Below are 20,787 nucleotides of genomic sequence, written 5' to 3' on the forward strand. Positions count from 1 at the left end.
ATGGTGAAATCATAGAGAATGATGTCCGTGATACTATTGTTAAATAGGAAAAGCTTTCAGAACAAGTATTGGGTGACCCCATTATCTTTTTTTGTGCAGGGTGTGTGCGTATGTGTGTGTGCGCACGTTTGAGGGAGGGAGGGAGGGAGGGAGGGAGGGAGGGAGAGAGAGAGAGAGGGAGAGAGATAGAGAGAGAGAGAAAGAGAGGGAGAGAGAGAGAGGGAGAGAGAGGAAGAGAGGGAGGATGTGTCCGTGTTGTGTATAGGAGTTTAAGCACAGAGAAAAAAGGTTAGAATGTTATACACTAAAACACTAATAGTTGTCTTTGGAAGGTATGATTTTTAGTTAATTTTCACCCTCTTACCTGATTTTTTTTCCCATAATGAGCATGGATTTTTATTTTTATTTTTTTAATAGATTTATTTATTTATTTATTCATTCATTCATTTATTTTTGGCTGCGTTGGGTCTTCATTGCTGCACGAGGGCTTTCGTTAATTGCATCGAGCAGCGGCTAGTCTTTGTTGCGGTGCACGGGTTTGTCATTGTGGTGGCTTCTCTTGTTGTGGAGCACGGGCTGTAGGCGTGCGGGCTTCAGTAGTTGTGGTACACGGGCTCAGTAGTTGTGGCTCGCGGGCTCTAGAATGCAGGCTCAATAGTTGTGGAGCACGGGCTTAGTTGCTCTGTGGCATGTCCGGATCTTCCCGGACCAGGGCTCGAACCCGTGTGCTCTGCATTGGCAGGCAGATTCTTAACCACTGCGCCATCAGGGAAGCGCGAGCATGCATTTTTATAATGGAGAAAAAAATACATTTACTTTAGTTTTGAAAAAGTCACATCCATTGAAATTATAATCTCTTCTTGATCAATTTCTGTTGAAATTATAATCTCTTCTTACATTTACAGATGGGCACATATTGGATTCAACAAGATATGCCATCATTGGAGCAGATCTCCGAGATATACATGAACTGGAAGAGAAACTAAAGAAATGTAACATGAATACACAGTGAGATTTTTTTTTAACCTCTTTTTGAGATAAGGCCAGTTGGAGGTACAGCATGATAACATGTACCATTTTTTTTTCAATGCTACTTAGAGTAGTTTTCTGAAATTTTCTGAGAAGCAATGTTCCTTGAGTCTGTTTTCCCATGAGAACCACCTGTATTGCTTTTGTAAAATACTGACTACTAATATAAGTTTGAGGGAAGATAATTGTATGCATAGAAACATATAATTGTAACATATAAAGAAAGGATTAGCATCCAGGGTATATAAAGAATACCTACTATTTTTTAAAATGTCCAGTAGAAAAATGGGCAAAGGATAGATCACCAGGCAGCTCAAAGAGGAAAGAGGGTATCATATTAAAATGGTATTGAACTTAAGTAGTAATCAGATGAAATTCTGTTTTACTACCACCAAGTTGGCAAAAATGTAAAAGTCTGACAGTATCAAGTGTTGGCAAGGATATCGGGGGGAAAAGGAATGGTCATCCACCACTGGTGGGAGTGATCTTGGTGTGACCATTGCAAGGAATGATCTGGAATTATCTAGTAAAATTGTCAGTACCATATGAATTTGCAGTTCCATTGTTGGGTGTGTCCCCCCGAGAAGGTCTACATGTATGTACAAGGAGGATGTTCATTGCAGCTTCTGTTTTTAGTAGCAGAAAATTGGAAACAACTTAAACGTCCATCAGGAGGAGAATGGATGAATGCTATGTAAAATGCATGTGATTTCAGCGAGAGCTCAAAAACTTAATGTTGACTTTTTAAAAATTAAATTGCAGAGTGTGATACCAAATGTGTAAAATCAAACCCCCCCAAATACTGTATTTTCATGATTACATATATACGTAACAGAAGTATTTTTAAAATGGACCAGAAGGGTTCACACCAAATTCTTGAGAGTGGGTACCTTTGGGAGGCAGAGGAGGGGAGCGAGATGTGGGGTTTTAGCACAGCGATGCTGGTCAAATAGATAAAGAGCTAGTGGGAGGAAAAGGCATATCCACCTGGTCTAATATAGGTGAAGATGACACTTTCAAGGATATTTGAGGTGAGTAACTCAAGGGAGAGGTTTGGAAGGCAGGTAAGGGAAAGGGAAAGTTATTTTAAAGAATAAATTGAAGGCAAGGAATCAGTGGCAAATGATGAAGGAAATTAGCAACAAGGGAAATCATTGCTGGAGGAGAGGGAAGGGAGTATGTAGAGCATGGACTGAGGTTAACTAGCCTATGAGGGAAGAGAAACACTCTCTATTCTGAGAGGGCAGGAAGGAGGGTAAGGACAGGTGCAAATACAGGTGAGCTTTGGGCGATGGAGGGGTGGGAAGTATAGGGGGTTAAAGTGGTCTTCCTAACACTTCAGCACAGTGATGGCTGTTACCTCTACATTTTGAAGTTCTTGCTTACGTGTTTAGTCTAGAATCATCAACCAGGTTGTTATTCTTAGGATTTACATTTCCACCAGCTCAAATGTCAGGGACAGCTCTACGTGACCCAGTGTTGTCACTCCAGCTTTATTGTCTGAGTCTGTCTCACCAGGTGTTCAGAAGTAAGGTCAATACACTGTAAAGAGTATTTGTGTTTCTTTTTTCCTTTGGGGAGACCCTTAGGTGGTTCACTGATTGCAGAATGTAGTGTGTTTTCTTAAATTTATTTTTTAATTGCAATATAGCTGATTTACAATGTTGTGTTAATTTCTGCTGTACAGCAAAGTGACTCAGTTATACACATATATACATTCTTTTTCATGTTCTTTTCCATTATGGTTTACCCCAGGATATTGAATATAGTTCCCTGCACTATACAGTAGGACCTTGTTGTTTATCCATTCTATATATCAATATAACAGTTTGCATCTGCCAACCCCACACTCCCAGTCCGTCCCTCCCACCACTACCACCTTAGCAACCACAAGTCTGTTCTCTCTGTCTGTGAGCCTGTTTCTGTTTCATAGATAGGTTCATTTGTGCCCTTTTTTTTTTTAATTTATTTTTGGCTGTGTTGGGTCTTCGTTGCTGTGCATGGGCTTTGCTCTAGTTGCAGCGAGCAGGTGCTACTCTTCATTGTGGTGTGCAGGCTTCTCATTGCGGTGGCTTCTCTCGTTGCGGAGCATGGGCTCTAGGCGCACGGGCTTCAGTAGTTGTGGCTTGTGGGCTCTAGAGCACAGGCTCAGTAGTTGTGGCACACGGGCTTAGTTGCTCCATGGCATGTGGGATCTTCCCGGACCAGGGCTCAAACCTGTGTCCCCTGCATTGGCAGGCGGATTCTTAACCACTGCATCACGTGGGAAGCCCTGTGCCATATTTTAGATTCCACAAATAGGTGATATCATATGGTATTTGTCTTTCTCTTTCTGACTTACTTCACTTAGTATGGTAATCTCTAGTTGCATCCATGTTGCTGCAAATGGCATTATTTCGTTCTTTTCTATGGCTGAGTAGTATTCCATTGTGTATATGTACCACATCTTCTTCATCCATTCATCTGTCGATGGACGTTTAGGGTATTTCCATGTCTTGGTTATTGTGGGTAGTGCTGCTATGAACGTAGGGGTGCATGTATCTTTCTGAATTAGAGTTTTGTCTAGATATATGCCCAGGAGTGGGATTGCTGGATCATATGGCAACTCTCTCTCTATTTTTAGTTTTCTGAGGACCCTCCATACTGTTTTCCATAGTGGCTGCAGCAACTTACATTCCCACCAACAGTGTTGGAGGGTTCCCTTTTCTCCACACCCTCTCCAGCATTTGTTATTTGTAGGCTTTTTAATGACGGCCGTTCTGACCGGTGTGAGGTGGTACCTTACTGTAGTTTTGAATTGCATTTCTCTGATAATTAGCGATGTTGAGCAAGTAGTGTGTTTTCTTTTAGCTGAAGGGAAGTCTTAACTTTCAAGGACACCACTGGATTTCTTGGGGGCACATGGGTTTGTGAAGTCAGCAGTAGATTGGTTAAAGCTGATACCGATGGGCCTGGAGCCCTCTCAGAATGAGGAGAGCACGAGTCTTAGAATCTCACCCTGGGTTTCTGTCTTACTTCTCCTGCTCACTAGTTGTTTGATAGGGGGGAGTGGTTTTTTTTGTTTTTTTAAATCTTTTTGAGCCGTAGTGTTTTCATTTATTAACTGGGCTAAAAACTATCTCACAAGATGGTTTTGAAGATCAAGTAACAGCATGCAAAAACAGTTGAACAGGAATTGGCACGTGATAGGCCCTGAGTCAGTTGCCTCTGACTCTAACTATAGTTGCAGTAACCATCTGTTTTGGCAGATGTGCTGGAAGGTTAGGGAAGTAATTGGGTATAAATTGGGCTAGCTGTTGATAGGGAAGTTTGCCTTGCTTTTGGAGATCTATAAAATGGATGAAAAACAATTTTTGAAACAAGTATTCGAATTGTGTATTCCTCCTTGTGGTTTCATTTGTATTCTGTTTTCCTTTATGGACTGTCTTGTCTTTGCTTTTCTTTCACTTATATTTTGAAAAATATTAATCCTCTTTTTTAATATTGCTAATTGCTACCTCTTAGAAAATATATTGTAAAAATGTCTAACTTCATTTTTAAATAATTCAAATCTACAAAAATGTTACAAAAATAATACAAAAAACTCCCATATAGCCGTCTTTACCTGGCCTGGGCTTAGGTGGGTGGCTCGTCTGCTGGGGGCCAGGTTTAGGTGATGTGCCCTGGGGTTCACTCATGTGTGGACAGTGGGCAGGTCAGCTGGGCTGCCTCATTCTCATCCACAGGACCTCCCCTCCAGTGGTAAGCTAGCTTGGGTTCATTCACATGGTGGTTTCAGGTTTCCAAGTGCAGCAAGAGAGCAAGCACCAGTGTGTAAGTCATTTCCGAGCTTCTGCTTGTATCCTGTCTGTTGCTGTTCCATTGGCCAAAGCAAGTTACACGACTAACCCAGATTCCAGGGGAAGGGAAATAAGCTTCACCTCCTGAGTGGGAGAATCTGCGGGTTCACATCGCCGCACTGTGGGTGCACAGTAGGGAAGACTCTAGCTATTTTTATAGTTTACCACACACATTTAACACATTTTCACCAGCAAGACAAAACTCATTGCTGATTGCTCACCTTTTTACAGTGTAAAACTTTGGGCCCCCGTGCACTGATTGTTTATGTGAAAACTAGTGCTTCTGGTTTTCCTGGGGTATGAAGTGCCCTGCCTGTAATGTGAATGCAATTTGAGAGTCCCGTTTTGGTGAAAACATATTTATGTACCTTTTTTTTCTTTCGTTAAGATTGCCAACCCTCCTGATAGCTGAGTGTGTGCTGGTTTACATGACTCCGGAGCAGTCTACAAACCTTCTCAAGTGGGCAGCCAAGAGTTTTGAGACTGCCATGTTCATAAACTACGAACAGGTAAAAGGAAGCACGAGAAACTTGCCTTCTGCTTGGGACTTCAGTGGTGGCTTTCTCTATCTGAGCACCCTCGGAATGTTTTCACTTACTCTTTTCCTTTTGCCTCCACTCACATATCTCCTTTATTAATCGGTTCCCGCAGACGTAGTACTCCTGAGTTCTTGACTGCCGGCCAACTTTTAGCCAGAGTTTTTGGAACTTCTGTCTTGTCCTTTAAGAAAGTTGTTCGAGTTCTTATCATTGTGTTTCCTGTAAAGTCATAGATTTTGATGGAAGGAATTTTGGCTATCATCAGTGTAGGGGTAGCAAACTCAGATGCCTTCAGAGACAGGTAGTGATGCAGATGCAGGCAGTTGGTTAGGTGTTATATAGTGTGGAGTGATGGGGACTGTGGTGAACTGGGGCACCCATGTCCCATTTCATGGGGTGCCCACTATTCAGTTCCAGCCATCCATGTGTTACCATGTGCAGTGAGCCTGGAGTTGCCTGAACTCCCAATTTTTCAAGAAAGGTTAGCAATGCAGGATTTTAATGTAAAATTTCCTACTTTCTAAAATCACTGAGCTTGACCCACGAGCTCCCTGTTTTTCTCCTTTGATCCAGTGCCGAAAGGGGTTATGTTTTAGGGCTTCGGAATAATTCAGATTGGATCTGAATCTTGGCCCTAGCTCTTATTATTGACTGTGTGACGTGAGCAGAATTGCTTCGTGGTTGGGAGTCCATGCTCTGGAGGCAGGCTGCCTAGCTGTGTGACCTGGACAAGTTACTTAACCTCTCTGTGCCTGCTTCCTCATCAGAAAAGTGAGGATAATAATATCCCGACTTCATAATTAATAAATGAGTTAATAGGTGCACAAGCATTTACAGCATTGCCTGGCTCTTAAGTAAGCTATTATTAAGTTAGCTATTATTTGGATCTCTCTGATAAAGAGAGATACCTACCTAGATACCTAGGTATCTAGGTATCTAGATACATAGATACCTAGGATAAGAATACCTACCTCTCAAGTCTAAATAACTCAGATTAAATGTGGCAAGTGCATTCATTAAAAAAAAAAGAATACCTGCTTCTCTGGATTATTATGGGAATTCATGAGATGTTGAACAGCAGTGGACTAATGATAAACACTGAATACACTTTAGCTACTTTTATTGTTTATTTTAGTTTAGCTTTATTGATTTTACTTTGTTTTTTACCTCATTTTATTTTATTTTTATATTTTATTACAGATAAGGGCAGTACAGGACCTTGCCCAATGTCACGTAGCTATGAAGAAGTCTAAGGCTAGACCTTGATCTCCTGGCCTCCTTCCCACCCCTTACCCAGTCCAGGTTCCTGTATAGGTGGTTCTTGGTTGTTTGATTTTTCTTCCTTTTCTGTTTAATTGGAGGCATTCCTCAGACTCAGTCTTCTGTCCTAGTGAATGGATATAATGGTAGCTGGCCTCATCGGTCTTTAGTATTGATGTGGATAAATCCTGGTGACCTATCTTTGCTTTCAGGATACCATACCGGGGGAAAAGGAATTCCACTTCCCATGTTTCCACACGTTTCGGATGTGTACCATTTCATTCACTCTGCTTCATTTTTGTATTCTTTTATTCAACAAACCTTTAGTCAACATCACATGAGAGACAATGGGTTAAGTGAGTTTTGACTAGAGACACTGTCACTTTGGAACAGGCCTGAGAATGTGCCAGTTTTCAGTATGTTGACCACAGCTGTCCTTAGATGGGGTTAAACCCTACCCAACACCTTCATTTTGTGAATAATAAACTTTTAACTTAATTCAGTTCTTTGCTAACAAGTACAGAATCATCATCCTCACATTTGTCAATTGCTCACATAACATGTATTATTTTTTAACTAGTGGTTAAATGACAAAACCACATGGATGATGGTTATTTCAGTAATGATAATAATTATTGCACATTCTTCGAACCTGATGACTTGTATAGCAGGCGCTATTCTTTGAGTTTCATATATATTAACTTATTTAATCATCACAACAGCCCTCAAGGTGGGTACTAGTACTATCCTAGTTTTACAGGTAAGAGGACTATTGAACCAAGGGGTTAGGCATCTCGCTCACAGCCTCCCAGCTATTAAGTATCAAGCCAGGATTCAAACCTAGGCAATAAAATGAAGGAGTTTGTGCTCACAAATATGCTTGTATCCTGAATGAATAGTGTGCAGTCCTATCATTAGTGCCACATAAGCCTTATGCATCCCCCTAAAAAAGAGTAACATTGGATTTTGTCTTGTAGCGTTGGCGCTGGTGTTGGCTTATGAATCCGGGAATCACTTCATATATTGTTAAAGTGCTGAATTTTAGATACCTTGTATATGACAAAATAACAGTGTGTATGCTCTCAATACAATAATGCACATAATATATATATATTTTTTGGCCTCGCTGCATGCGGCTTGTGGGATATTAGTTCCCCAACCAGGGATCGAATCCACGCCCTCGGCAATGAAAGCACAGACTCTTATCCACGACCACCAGGGAATTCCCATGTACATAATATTTTGTTTTGTGACAGTTGTGCACATATATAAATTATGTTTTATAAACCAGTTTTTTATTCAAAAAGTAATGCCACATGCAGAATAAAACAAAAAATCATATAGTTCGATAGGGTAGACAAAGAAAAGTAAGTCTCTTATCTACCCAAGACCTCAGCCTCTAATCTGGGAAGCAACCTTGCTGTATTCCAGAATTTTCCTACGCATATATAAATGTGGAGAGAGTTTCTTCTTTTTTTTTCCCTAAAGGCAGATGGGAGCACACTACACACATTCCTCTGTGCCTTACTTTTCAAGAGTTTATCTTAGGGATCATTTCATATCTGTCCGTCTGTTTATCTATCTATCTTCCTTTCCTGTTTTCACAGCTATGTAGTATTTCATTATATGAACATGCCAGAATTAATTTAACCCCAAATGATGAGTATTTAAGTTCTTTCCAGATTCTTCCTATCATACATAATGCTGCAGTAAATGTGCTCGCATCTTTGCGTTCACGTGTGAGTCTATCTATAGGACAGGTTGCTGGCAGTGGAATTGTTGGATCCCAGACTGAGTGTTTGCAATGGATGGACACTGCCCAATTGCCTTTCGAGGGGCTCTACTCCATCAGCATGGCACTCGGGATTCTGTGACCTGCAGTTGGTATTATCAGCCTTGACTGGTTAGAAATAGGATGTTGTTTTAATCTTGCATATTTAACAAACAAAGAGATCCTTGTGGCAGTGCCCAGCCTCCTCTGTCCCTTCCCAGGTGAACATGGATGACCGGTTTGGGCAGATCATGATTGAGAACCTGCGGAGACGACAGTGTGACCTGGCGGGAGTGGAGACCTGCAAGTCGTTAGAGTCTCAGGTCAGAGGGCAGAGACCAGGACATCCTCTTGTAACGTTAGCCAACCGAGAAAGGGCACCCTCCCTTCACAGATAAGAGAATGTGAGAGTCCCTCATGAGTGCCTGCCTCCGGGCAGCTAGGGCTCCACGTGGGCTACTGGTTCATCGTGCTGGGGGAAATCCAAGCCCCGTCCTGCCATCTTGGTATGGAAGATGCAGATTTACATTTCCGACCCCTATTATCTTAACTTCTTATTATGCCGTTTTTCAAACAACATAAGAGCAGAGGGAATAGTTAAAATGAACACCCATATTCCATCAGCCAGCTTCAATAATTTAATAACATTTTGTCATTATCGTTTGATTTATCCCCCCGGCTCCAAATTTTTGTTGGTGGTGTCATTGGAATATTTTAAGGCAAATCCCAGACAGTATATCATTTTCCCCATAAATACTTCAGGTGACTCTCCTACCAATAAGGACCTTCTGGGCTTCCCTGGTGGCGCAGTGGTTAAGAATCCGCCTGCCAATGCAGGGGACACGGGTTCAAGCCCTCGTCCGGGAAGATCCCACATGCCGTGTAGCAACTAAGCCTGTGCACCACAGCTACTGAGCCTCTGCTCTAGAGCCCACGAACCACAACTACTGAGCCTGCGTGCCACAACTACTGAAGCCCACGCGCCTAGAGCTCGTGCTCCGCAACAAGAGAAGCCACTGCAATGAGAAGCCCGCGCACCGCAACAAAGAGTAGCCCCCGCTTGCCGCAACTAGAGAAAGCCCGCGCACAGCAAAAAGAGACCCAGAGCAGCCAAAAATAAAATAATAAATTAAAAAAAAAATGAGGACCTTCTACCCCCCAGGATAATGATGATACCATTATCACACCTTACAAGTTGACACGAACTCCTTCATAGCACCTAACACCCAATTCATCTCCAGTTTTCCCTAGTCGTCTAAAAAAATGTTCATAGTTGGTGTATTTGAATCAGGATCCAAACATGGTTCCCACTTTGTACTTGACTGATCGATCCCTTAAAGCTCTTGGAACCTGTAATAGTTCCCGCCCCCAGCACTCCCCCACCTTTGAAAATTTTTTGCTAAAGTGACACTTCCCACCCCTGCCCCCATTTAAATACGTTAGTTTTTACATGGCTTGTGTCACATTACCACTGGGGTACTTTAAAAAACTGTTGCTTATAGAAAAGTTTCTTCCTTTATTTCTCTTTAAATATTATACTTTAGTATGCATTTTCCCCCATTGTAAGAATGCGTGTTCAGTATAGAAAATGGGAAAATTAAAAAAAAAAAAGAAAGATGATAGTGGCCACGGTGGACTTTTGAAAGAGGAGTCCTCCAAGGGAAATTCTGTGTGCGTGAAGAGTGTCTCGGGTCATATGACAGCACGTTGTCCTCTCCCTTTCTCTCCACTGCACATTTTAGAGAGAACGGCTCCTGTCGAGTGGGTGGGAATCGGCATCAGCCATTGACATGATGGAATTGTACAGCAAATTACCTCGTGCCGAAGTGAGCAGGTATGGGATTGGCAAGAGTTTGCTCCATGGCAGATAACTGTGAAGTAAAGGCATCATTGTCTGTATCCTTTAATGTTTAAAACAAAAACAAAAAAAAATTCAACCCTGAACTAGACTTATTTTGAAACAAGTTAAACTGCTGCTAATGTAGATTAAACATTGATAGCTCCTTGAGAGTAACTTATTAGCTATTAGCCAAGATAAGGTTTATGCCCAAACAGATTATCTTAGTTGAAATAAGCAGTTACACCTCTGCAGTGGAAATCTTGCACAATCCCTGTGTTTTGGAGAAGCAGGAAAATGACGTTGCCCAAGGGCTCCTAAAGGGGGAAAAGTCTGCTTATGGATTTTTAAGTGGACTTTTCCTCTCATTACAAAAGAAATACATGCTCGTTGTTCTACTAAAACAATTTTTGAGCAGTGTAAAGTGCATGAAATATAGAGCAGTTGTGAGCGCTGTAGCACCCTCCAGAGAGAGCTGGGGTGTATTCTTTTTCTATGTGTATATAAAGATAAATATTTATCAGTATATAGATTTATATTTTTTGAATCAGTAGAGTGATATTACATGTATTGATCTGTAAACCACCATCCTCTCAAAAGCTTAGCAATAGATTGTATTTATCTCTACATGTCAAGATGTTCAGGGTTACCACATCCTGTTTAGTGGTACCTGTTATTTATGTGTGGATATATATTAATAACAGTTTTTAAAATTGAGGTGTAATTGACAGACAACATTAGTTTCAGGTACACAACATAATGATTCGATGTTTGTATATATTGTGAAATGATAACAACAAGTCCAGTTACATCGGTCACTGCACATACAGGATTTTTTTTTTTTTTAAGGAGAACCAGTTTATTTTGAGTAGTAAACAAAACTCCATTTAGAACATAATAAACAAACCTTCCATCAGTTTCTTCACAGTTAGTCCAAAGAATAAAAGATCTTCTAAAGAAGATCTTTAAAGGAGATTTAGTAGCTGAATTTGTGGGCATTTTTGGTGCATATTTTTTGTTTAAAAAGGTGAACACAAGCCAAGATTTCAGGCAAATGATGAGCAAGAAGTTTCCAGTGGTTGCATAGCGCAGGCCATCACATCTGAAGCAAGGTCCTGCAGCAGCACCCCACCGTGTGCAGCAAATGGCAGGCAGGACATGGCAGCAGTCTTCACTACTTTCCCAGAATTTTTTTTTCTTGTGATGAGAACTTTTGAGATTTACTCTTAACAACTTTCAAATATGCAATACAGCATTATTGACTATAATAACCATGCTGTACGTTACTTCCCCGTGACTTACGTATTTCACAGCCGGAAGTTTGTTCCTTTTGACCCCCTTCACATATTTTGCCTGCCTGCCCTCCCACCGCCCACCTCCAGCACCTACCAATTGTTTTGTTTGTTTGTTTGTTTTCTTTTAGATTCCACATGAAGAGAGATCCTACAGTATTTGTCTTTCTCTGACTTATTTCCTTTAGCATAATGTCCTCCGGGTCCATCCATGTTGTCACATGTGGCAAGATTTCATTCTTTTTTATGGCTGAATAATACTCCATTGTAAATCTCAGTATATATACCACATTTTCTTTATCCATTCATCCATCAATGGACACTTAGGTTGTTTCCTTGATAATAATAATTTTAAAGTAATTAAAAAGTAATGTCTATAGCTGGGCATTTAGTTACGTTGCAAACAGCAGCCTTTGTCCTAACAGAGGTGGGTAAAGAGGCGGGACAGGCTTCGGTCTGTCCACCCCAGGCCGACCAGCCCTCCCAGCTCTGCAGATGCCTCATAGTTTGTGTCTACATTTGTCAAGGGCTTTTGCCAGATACTCCGTATGAAAAGAAACCGGAGGCAGGCCTGTTGATTTAACAGTTGCCTACTGTGCGTCATGCCTGCCTTTGCGGAGTTCACCTTCTAGGGAACAGCTTCACAGTCTAGTGTGTCCTGATAGTTGAACTTGGTCATGACGGTGATGGAACCTTGATCGTGATGCTGGTTCCTTCTCATACTAGGAAGCCCGCCTTGAGGTCCTCTGCTAAGATTAGTTGGGAAGCCACCAGAGTACTCCTTGGATAGTCATTCTTACTTCAGATGTGACTCTTTGGCCTGCACGCCAGGGTGGGAGCTAAGCACAAATACAGAAACATGCACAAGCGTGTACATCTATACACTTTCATGGACACGCACATGCGCACAGATACAGACACACACAGCCTGGACAAATGGCAATACCAGCATGTTAACAGTGGCTGTAAATAGTGGAATATGGATCACCTTTTATTTTTCTTCTTTACTCTTTTTGGAAATGCCTGCATTGTCCCCACCGCCCCAGTGTGTGCATATCTCAACAGAAAACATTTTAAAGAGCTGTTTTCGTATGTTTCTCTGTGTGTGTATATATTTAAAAGTTTACATTTAAAATGATTTTTGGAAAAAAGTCATATAAGCAAATGATGGGGAAAAAATGTAACCAGAATAAAGTAGTACAGAGTGAAAACAGAACAAAACACCTGGTTACTCACCCTCACTGCCATCAGCCACCTTCTGTTTCAAGAGACAACCACCATTACCACTTTCTTCTGCAGTTTCCAAAATTAGTCCATGTATGTATAACCATATATATCCCCCACTTTTTCTTTACATAGATAGTAATATACTAGGTACATTACCTCCTAAACAACTTGCTTTTTAAATTCCATGATAGGTCTTAGGTTCCATGTCAATTCATATAAACCTACCCTATATGGCTGCACAGTATCCTATTGTATGAATGTGTTTAATCTATTCAACCCATCTCTTCTACTTTAAAGTTTGTTTTTTGTTTTGTCTTTTTGCTGTACTACATTGCAGCTGTGATGCTGCAGTGAGATTTCTTGAACACCTATAGGGTGAATTCTTAAAGCAGAATTGCAGAATGAAAGGGCGTACATTTTAAACATTGATAGAGGTGGTCAAATTGCCCTCCAGAGGGGTTATACTATTTTGTCATCCTGCTAGTAATGCAGGAGAGCACCTCTTTCCCATGTCCTTAGTAAAATGTATATCAACCTTTAAAAAAATGTTTATTTATTTTTAAGGATGTATCAGCCTTTTTTATCTTTGTCAACTGTTAGCTGAAAACATTTCATGTGTTTTAATTTACATTTCTTTTCACATAAATGAGGTTGAAAAGCTCTTGTTTTTCCTTGCCAGTGAACTGGTCTTTTACCCATCTTTTAAATAAGTTTTAAAAGATGTTCTTTTTGAAGTGTAACAGCTCTTTATATAACAACAGAATCTACCCCTTGTCATTTCGATTGCAAACATTTTTTTTCTAGTTTATCATTTGTCACTTTTGACTTTGCTTATGGGATTTTTTTCTCCTTTTCAATAAAAATAATTTAAAATGGGCCCACACCATGCATACTATTCTGTAGCCTGCTTCTTTTCACATAGTATATCCTGAACACCTTTCCGTGACTATAAGCATGGGTCATGACCTTCATTTTTGATTGGATACATTTGTACTGTTGTCTCTTCATTCTCTCCACAGAATAGAGTCTCTTGAATTCCTGGATGAAATGGAGCTTCTTGAACAACTGATGCAGCATTACTGCCTTTGCTGGGCCACCAAAGGAGGAAGTGAACTGGGTAGGTGACTTCACTTGTATTGATTTAACCTAGAAAGGGGGAATTTTTTTGTCTCCAGAGAACATAAGTCTTGACGGGAATTTTTGACCCAGGAAGAACTAGGGGACGTATATATATACGTGGATCCGATCCATGAACATAGCCAGAGAATCAGCTGTTATATCCTCCGTGTTTTTATAGCACAAAACCCAGGAGAACTGTTTAAATAAACCACATGTATGAAAAAAAAACAACAGCCCTTTAGAAGACTGTGGAAGTTTCTCAGCTGGATGGTAAGAGACCTTGAGTCTTGTAATCATCTTAATAAAAGGACCCAATGATTGTCTTTTTAATCAACTTGTAACCAGGTTTACTAGATGTTAAACACACAGATCATTATATCTCTCCAACACCCCTGTAGCTGTGGGTTGAATTTCTCTCTTCTCTTATATTTAAGATGAATTTCCCCGGCCTGGAAGAGTAGGGCCGTAGGGACAGAGCATGGAGCCTTGTCTCAGTGTTTCTTGTTGCCTTGATCTTGATCAAGTTCCTCCTTTACAGCTGCCCCTTGTTGACCTTGCTTCCCCTGGGAGATAGCCCTTGGGCGGCTCTCCAGACAGTGGAGACCATTTTAGATCTCGGTCCTGGCCTTTAATGTCATAGTTGCCCTTAAGCTTCCTATCGATGTGTCTGACACATGGCTTTAGGCAGGTAGTCCATACAAAACAAAGAACTTGGCAGAGTCACAAACTGTCTCCTGTGTGAAAATTCCAGGTTGTTAATCATCCCCCTTGGGCTTATCTTTCTGCTAGTTTATAAATTTACCCAGCTGGGCAGTTCAGCCCACAAAATCCATTTAAGTTATTTTTTATTTAAAAAATCGTTTATTAGTGTGTTTTGTACTGCTGTCCTCCCGCACTTTTAAAAACAGTGTAATTTTTAGTAGGGACTTTGGAAACTTCTAAAAAAGTATGGCAAAGAAAAAAAAATCACCCATATGCCCATCACTCAGAGATAACCTCTGGTAGTTTTTCCCTTCCATTCTTTTTCTAGCTGTTGTTTTGTTTTTAGCAGAGTTGAATTTATCTATTTATGTAACCTTGATTCCTGATCTTTTTAACTTAATATTATAAGCATTTCCCCTTGCACTTTAATGGCTTTATAAATATTCTGTCATGAGGCTATGTCTGAATTTACTTAACTTTCTCACACTTTAAAAAATATAGGTGGTTTGTAATAGCACAGAGTTAATTCTAGTTTCTGTAAAGTAGCGATGTATTGAGCATTTTTATGTAAGGGGCTTCTTTTCCCCACTTGGCGCCTGGCTGCTTTGTTGTATCAGTACAGTAAGTCCCTTACATACAGACCTTCAAGGTGCGAACTTTCAAAGATGCAAACTTGCGTTCCATCAACGTCATGCGTGAGTGAAATTGCAGCTTGCCCTCCGTCTCCTATTGCTGATGATCCTTCATTTCTACCATCTCCCACCTCCTCTCCCTCCTCCAGTCAGTAACTCTCTCTTCTTGCTTGTTCACTCGATGCCAGCCCCTGTATGCCAGCTGTTGTACTGTACTACTGTACTTTTCAAGGTACTGTACTGTAAGATTAAAAATGTTTTCTTTATTTTTTGTGTTTGTTTTTCAAGTACTATTTGTGTGAAAAGTATTATAGACCTGTAGTACAGTACTATATAGCCGATTGTGTTAGTTGGGTACCTAGGCTAACTTTGTTGCACTTAACAAACAAATTGGACTTAATGAATGCGCTCTCGGAATGGAACTCATTTGTATGTAGGGGACTTACTGTACTTATACGTCTGTGGGGAAGAAAGAACTGTGTTTGCTTGAAGTTCAGCATTTAAAAGGCCAAGTCCTAAAGAATAGGCTCTAGTACAAAACCTAGACAGATTCATACTAAAACAACCCTGCAGCCACGACTGTAGAAGATCAGGATGATTCTCCAATAAGATAATTGCCTGCCAGAACAAAACTCAGCACTCTTCAGAGGAAGACACTAGAATTCAGAGTCTCGTCAACTTACTATCTGCCATGTCAGTATACGATAAAAAAATTACTAGACGTGAAGAAATAAATTGCCTACACTAGTCTTTTATTACTGAATTTGACTCAAAGAGAAAAGGGTGGGGCTTCTCTGGTGGCGCAGTGGTTGAGAGTCCACCTGCCGATGCAGGGGACACGGGTTCGTGCCCCAGTCTGGGAAGATGCCGCGGAGCGGCTGCGCCCGTGAGCCATGGCCGCTGAGCCTGTGCGTCCGGAGCCTGGGCTCCGCAACGGGAGAGGCCGCAACAGTAAGAGGCCCACGTACCGCAAAAAAAAAAAAAAAAAAGGGTGAACAAAATTGCTAAGGCTAGTCACTAGCCCTTTGGCTTCTTTCTCACCAAAAACAGGCCAATATTAATTTTTAAATGTTTAAGGTAAAAAGCAGAACACTCAGGAATGAACTCCTTAAACAAGTTGTCTGAATGAGAAGTATTATTCAGAAAAAAAAAAAGTTCAGCGTTTAAAGGATAGACTTTCAGGTTTACTGCGGAGAGCCCGTAAACTCTTATAACATTTCTCAATCCCTTCAAAACCACCCATAAACACAGTCTCATCCAACCTCCTGTTGCCTTGTGAAGTCTCATCTTACACAACCAGGAGGCCGGGGCTGCGGTGATCACATGTGTGACTGGTGCCCCAGAGCCAGTCACTGTGGGCCTGGGATCTGGGGGTCACATTCTCCCACCACTGGCTGTTTGCCCCAATCCGTGAGAGCCTCTTCACAGCTTCTGTGTGTTTCCTCCCAGGCTTGAAGGAAATAACTTACTGATCTGTTCAAGACTCGTGCTGAGCCGGAGCTGAAGCCACTGACCTTTCCGGAGTTGAGTCTCCGAGTTTCCTGAGTGGTGGTTAGGCCTCGGCTACCAGTCTCCCCGCTCGCCGAGAGACCTCACTGACCGAGGTGCTTGTACCAGTTCCTGTTCCTGTCGGCTTTTACCGTTTAAATAAATCTCAGTTGCCATTGCCGGTGTGTTGGTCCTCTGCTGTTTATCCTTTGCTCCCCTGGGTGGGCTGCGGTTCACCTCTGTGTCAGCTGGAACCAGAGGTCCTAACCCGACCTTGATCTTGGCTCGCTTCCTGTGAGTCAGACTTAGCTCGTCTGTTGCGTCCGTTGTGGGATTTACTCCTGTGTGCTCCCGTTTGCAGCCCCCGACATTGCACTTGGCACCTTGACCAGATGTTGGAGCTCGTCTCTGCTCCCGTTTCTGCCCTTTCCTGCTTAAATCCGCCTTCACCTTGGTCATTGTGGCAGGATGAATGATGAGCCCCTGATCCCTCCAACTGTGAACATGTTACCTTATGTGGCAAAAGGGGCTTTGAAGATGTGATTAAGGATCTTGAGATGGGAGATTACCCAAGAGCCTCCAAGTGGGCCAGATGTCCTCACAAGAGTCCTTCCTTATAAGGGAAGGCAGGGGTGTCAGAGTCGGAGGAGAAGGAGGCATGTGATGCCAGAAGCAGAGACTGGAGTGATGCGCTTTGAATGTGGGGGAAGGGGTGGAAGTGGAGGAATACAGGCGGCCACCAGATGCTGAAAAGGGAAAGAGAACATCTCAGAGCATCCCAACGGAGCCAGCCTTGCTGGCACTTCGACTTTAGCCCAGTGAAGCTGGTTTCAGATTTCAGACCTCCAGAACAGTAAGAGAATAAATTTGTGTTGTTGTAAGCCGCTAAGTTTGTGGTCACTTGTTACAGCAGCAGTAGGAAACTAATACAGTTATGATGCAGATTAAAAGGGGCCCTGGAGACCTGGCCTCCAATTCAAAGACATAAGGCCTGTCCACACCTAATGAAATTTTTGGTTATGTGACTGGGGCTGTGAACCTGAGCCTGTGTGTGCAGAGCGGCAGTGAGGCAGCCCGCCGGCCCTCTCCCGTCCGAGAGATCACGGCCCCTTACTAGAGACTTGCAGAGTCTCTAGATCAGCTTTCCCTACAGTGTGACCTGTCCCCCGTTACACAGCAGCACGCCTGTTGACAGGGGTCCGGGTGGTGACACAGCGTGAAATGACATTGATTTACCTGGTGAGAAAGTTACTGCCTTTTCAGTAAGGTCTTAAGGACCTTTCAGATCTTAAGAAGTCCAAGTTGAAGATCTCAGGCTGGTGCTGGTGTGTCTTTAACACTAATGCCATATTTACTAATCCATTGTTTTTGAAACTGTGTACTAGGCCCTTAATGGATGGTGACTCCATGTAGGGAATCAAGTCCCTTATTTTAAAAAGATACGGACTAGAATGGAGAATGTCATAGCACATCGTCCGTAGTAAGGGTGAGTACTTTTTTTGTAACTTGTTTCATTTTTATGTGTGTATACACTACCATGTTAGCACTGTTTCTAATGTTTTGTTTGGGGTTTTGTTTTTTAATTGAAGTGTAGTTGATTTACAGTGTGTTAATTTCTGCTGTACAGCAAAGTGATTCAGTTATACATATGTATACATTCGTTTTTGTATTCTTTTCCAGTATGGTTTGTTACAGGATACTGAATGTAGTTTCCTGTGCTATCCAGTAGGATCTTCTTGTTTGTGCATTCTGTATATAATAGTTTGCATCTGCCAATCCCTACATCCCAATACTTCCCTCCCCCAACCCCCCTTCCCCCTTAGCATTGGTTTTGGTTTTGATCACAGGTGGAGGTCAGAGTGTTACAGCATTTCTCCAACTGAGGGAGCAACAGCATTTGGCTAGAATTTTTAAAACTTTGCTTGGCTTCAATTATATTTCTGTTTTTCCTTGCATTTAGTTTTATGGAGTACCTTCTGTTCAAGGCTAATGATACGCCATTACTATTGATGGTTGTGTTATAAAATATCCCTTAAAGTACCTGTCAATTTCATTTTAAAAGCGAGCCCATTTCAAGACCGTTACTAACAAAATAATGGTAGAGCTACTGTACGGACATGCAGAAGTCAGGGAGGTGATGTATTTGGAAATACTGAAGTTGAGAAGCACCACATGACGGAATGGTTATCTTATAACATTATAGAAACCTTACAGTTTCTCACGGGAGTGTAGGGGGTATCAGGGGCAGAGGATCTCACCAAGGGTTAGCTTTCATGCCCTCCCTCTCCCGTACCTCCCACGACTGAGACATGCATTCCAAAGTGTGGTTTTGGCTTTTCGAATTGGGACTTGGAACTCATTTCCCCCTGGAGTGACTGCCTCTCGCTGCCTCTCCTGTTCTCCCACACACTCATCTAAAACCTCTGGTAATCCTTTCTACACACACTGCTGAACTGAACCTGCCCTTGGGAAGGACATCAGTGACGTTGAAACCATCACACCCAGTGACCCTTCCTCTGTCCTTGGCTGTCTCAACTTCTCAGTAGCATGTGACATGGGCAACCATCTCTCTCCTTGGAACGTCTCACTGCCAGTAAATGATGGAACTGGATTTGAAACCAGGCAGGTTGGCTCTAGGACTTGTGCTTTTGACTACTACATTATATATATCCCTTCTCCCCTTGCCCCAGACAGCATATAAAAATTCCCCACCATCACCATTCCTTGAGGGTGTGGTTGCCCTGATGTCTCATTTCATTATTTCTGATAAATTTTCACAATTTATTACATTGGCTTATTTCCTATTTGGGGACTGTCCCAGGTGCCATTGATGAAAAGTGATCCTTTTCTCCAAAAATCTTAGTGAGGCTTTTGAATATTTAGTAGAGGAAATGGCATTGTTAAAAAAAACAACAACTATGTTTTCCTCTAAGAGTTTTATAGTGTCTGGCCTTACATTTAGGTCTTTAATCCATTTTGAGTTTATTTCTGTGTATGGTGTTAGGGAGTGTCCTAATCTCATACTTTTACATGTACCTGTCCAGTTTTCCAAGCACCACTTATTGAAGACACTGTCTTTTCTCCACTATATATTTTTGCCTCCTTTATCAAAGATAAGGTGACCATATGTGCGTGGGTTTCTCTCTGGGCTTTCTAGCCTGTTTCATTGATCTATATTTCTGTTTTTGTGCCAGTACCATACTGTCTTGATTACTGTAGCTTTGTAGTATAGAAAAATGGAATACTACACAGCAACCAGAAGAAATTAAGTTTGGACATACAACAAGATAGATGAATCAAAAATAAGTACACTGAGTGAAAGAAGCCAGATAAAAAAGAACACATGCTGTTTAATTCTATTTCTATTTTTTAAATTTTTAATTTTTTGCACAATTTTTAAAGGTCACACTCCATTTACAGTTATTGCAAAATATTTCCTATATTCCCCGTGTTGTACTATACATCCTTGTAGCCTATCTCACATCTGATAGTTTGTACCTCCCATTCCCCAACTCTGTATTGCTCCTCTCCCCCCTCCCCACTGGTAACCACTAGTTTGTTCTCTCTATATTTGATTCTATTTCTAGAAAATTCCAACTAATTTATAGTGGCAGAAAACAGATTAGTGATTGCCTGAGAACAGGAATAGGGTCATGAGGAAAATTGGGGGATGATACACATGGTCAGTGTCTTGATTATGGAGCTGGTTTCATGGGCATATACGCATATCAAAGCATCAATGGTATACTTGACCGGTAATTTATTGTCTATAAGTTGTACCTCAATAGAGCTGTTTCAGAAATAATTTAAAAAAACCCAAATGAGTCTCTCAAAAGATATTTCTGTTTTCTTTTTTTAGCTACTCTACCTCTTATAGAGATATTTTTTCCGTAAAAGCATGAGATCTGGAGTTAGCAAACCAGTTCTGACCCTAATTACCTCTGACCTTTAGTGAGTCACTAGATCTTTGAACTTCAGTTTCCTCATCTGAGAAATGGGAACAACACCCACCTCACAGGACTGTCATGAGGAGCCAGCAGGGTGATGTTTGT

General features: G+C 41.5%; 1 protein-coding gene across 1 annotated transcript in view; it reads left to right on the forward strand.

Moving 5' to 3' along the window:
• Positions 1 to 16,913, forward strand: part of LCMT1 (leucine carboxyl methyltransferase 1) — a 53,590-nt gene extending 36,677 nt beyond the window's left edge. Inside the window, exons 6-11 of the mRNA XM_060033084.1 lie at positions 906 to 1,008; positions 5,257 to 5,377; positions 8,660 to 8,761; positions 10,181 to 10,272; positions 13,814 to 13,911; positions 16,697 to 16,913. Of these exons, the coding sequence (XP_059889067.1) occupies positions 906 to 1,008; positions 5,257 to 5,377; positions 8,660 to 8,761; positions 10,181 to 10,272; positions 13,814 to 13,911; positions 16,697 to 16,719 (539 nt within the window). The 3' untranslated portion in view covers positions 16,720 to 16,913. The remainder of the gene's footprint in view (positions 1 to 905; positions 1,009 to 5,256; positions 5,378 to 8,659; positions 8,762 to 10,180; positions 10,273 to 13,813; positions 13,912 to 16,696) is intronic.
• The last annotated feature ends 3,874 nt before the right edge of the window (positions 16,914 to 20,787 follow it).

This window comes from Delphinus delphis, chromosome 15 (genome assembly GCF_949987515.2).
Source record: "Delphinus delphis chromosome 15, mDelDel1.2, whole genome shotgun sequence".
In the NCBI taxonomy this organism is placed as follows: Eukaryota; Metazoa; Chordata; class Mammalia; order Artiodactyla; family Delphinidae; genus Delphinus; species Delphinus delphis.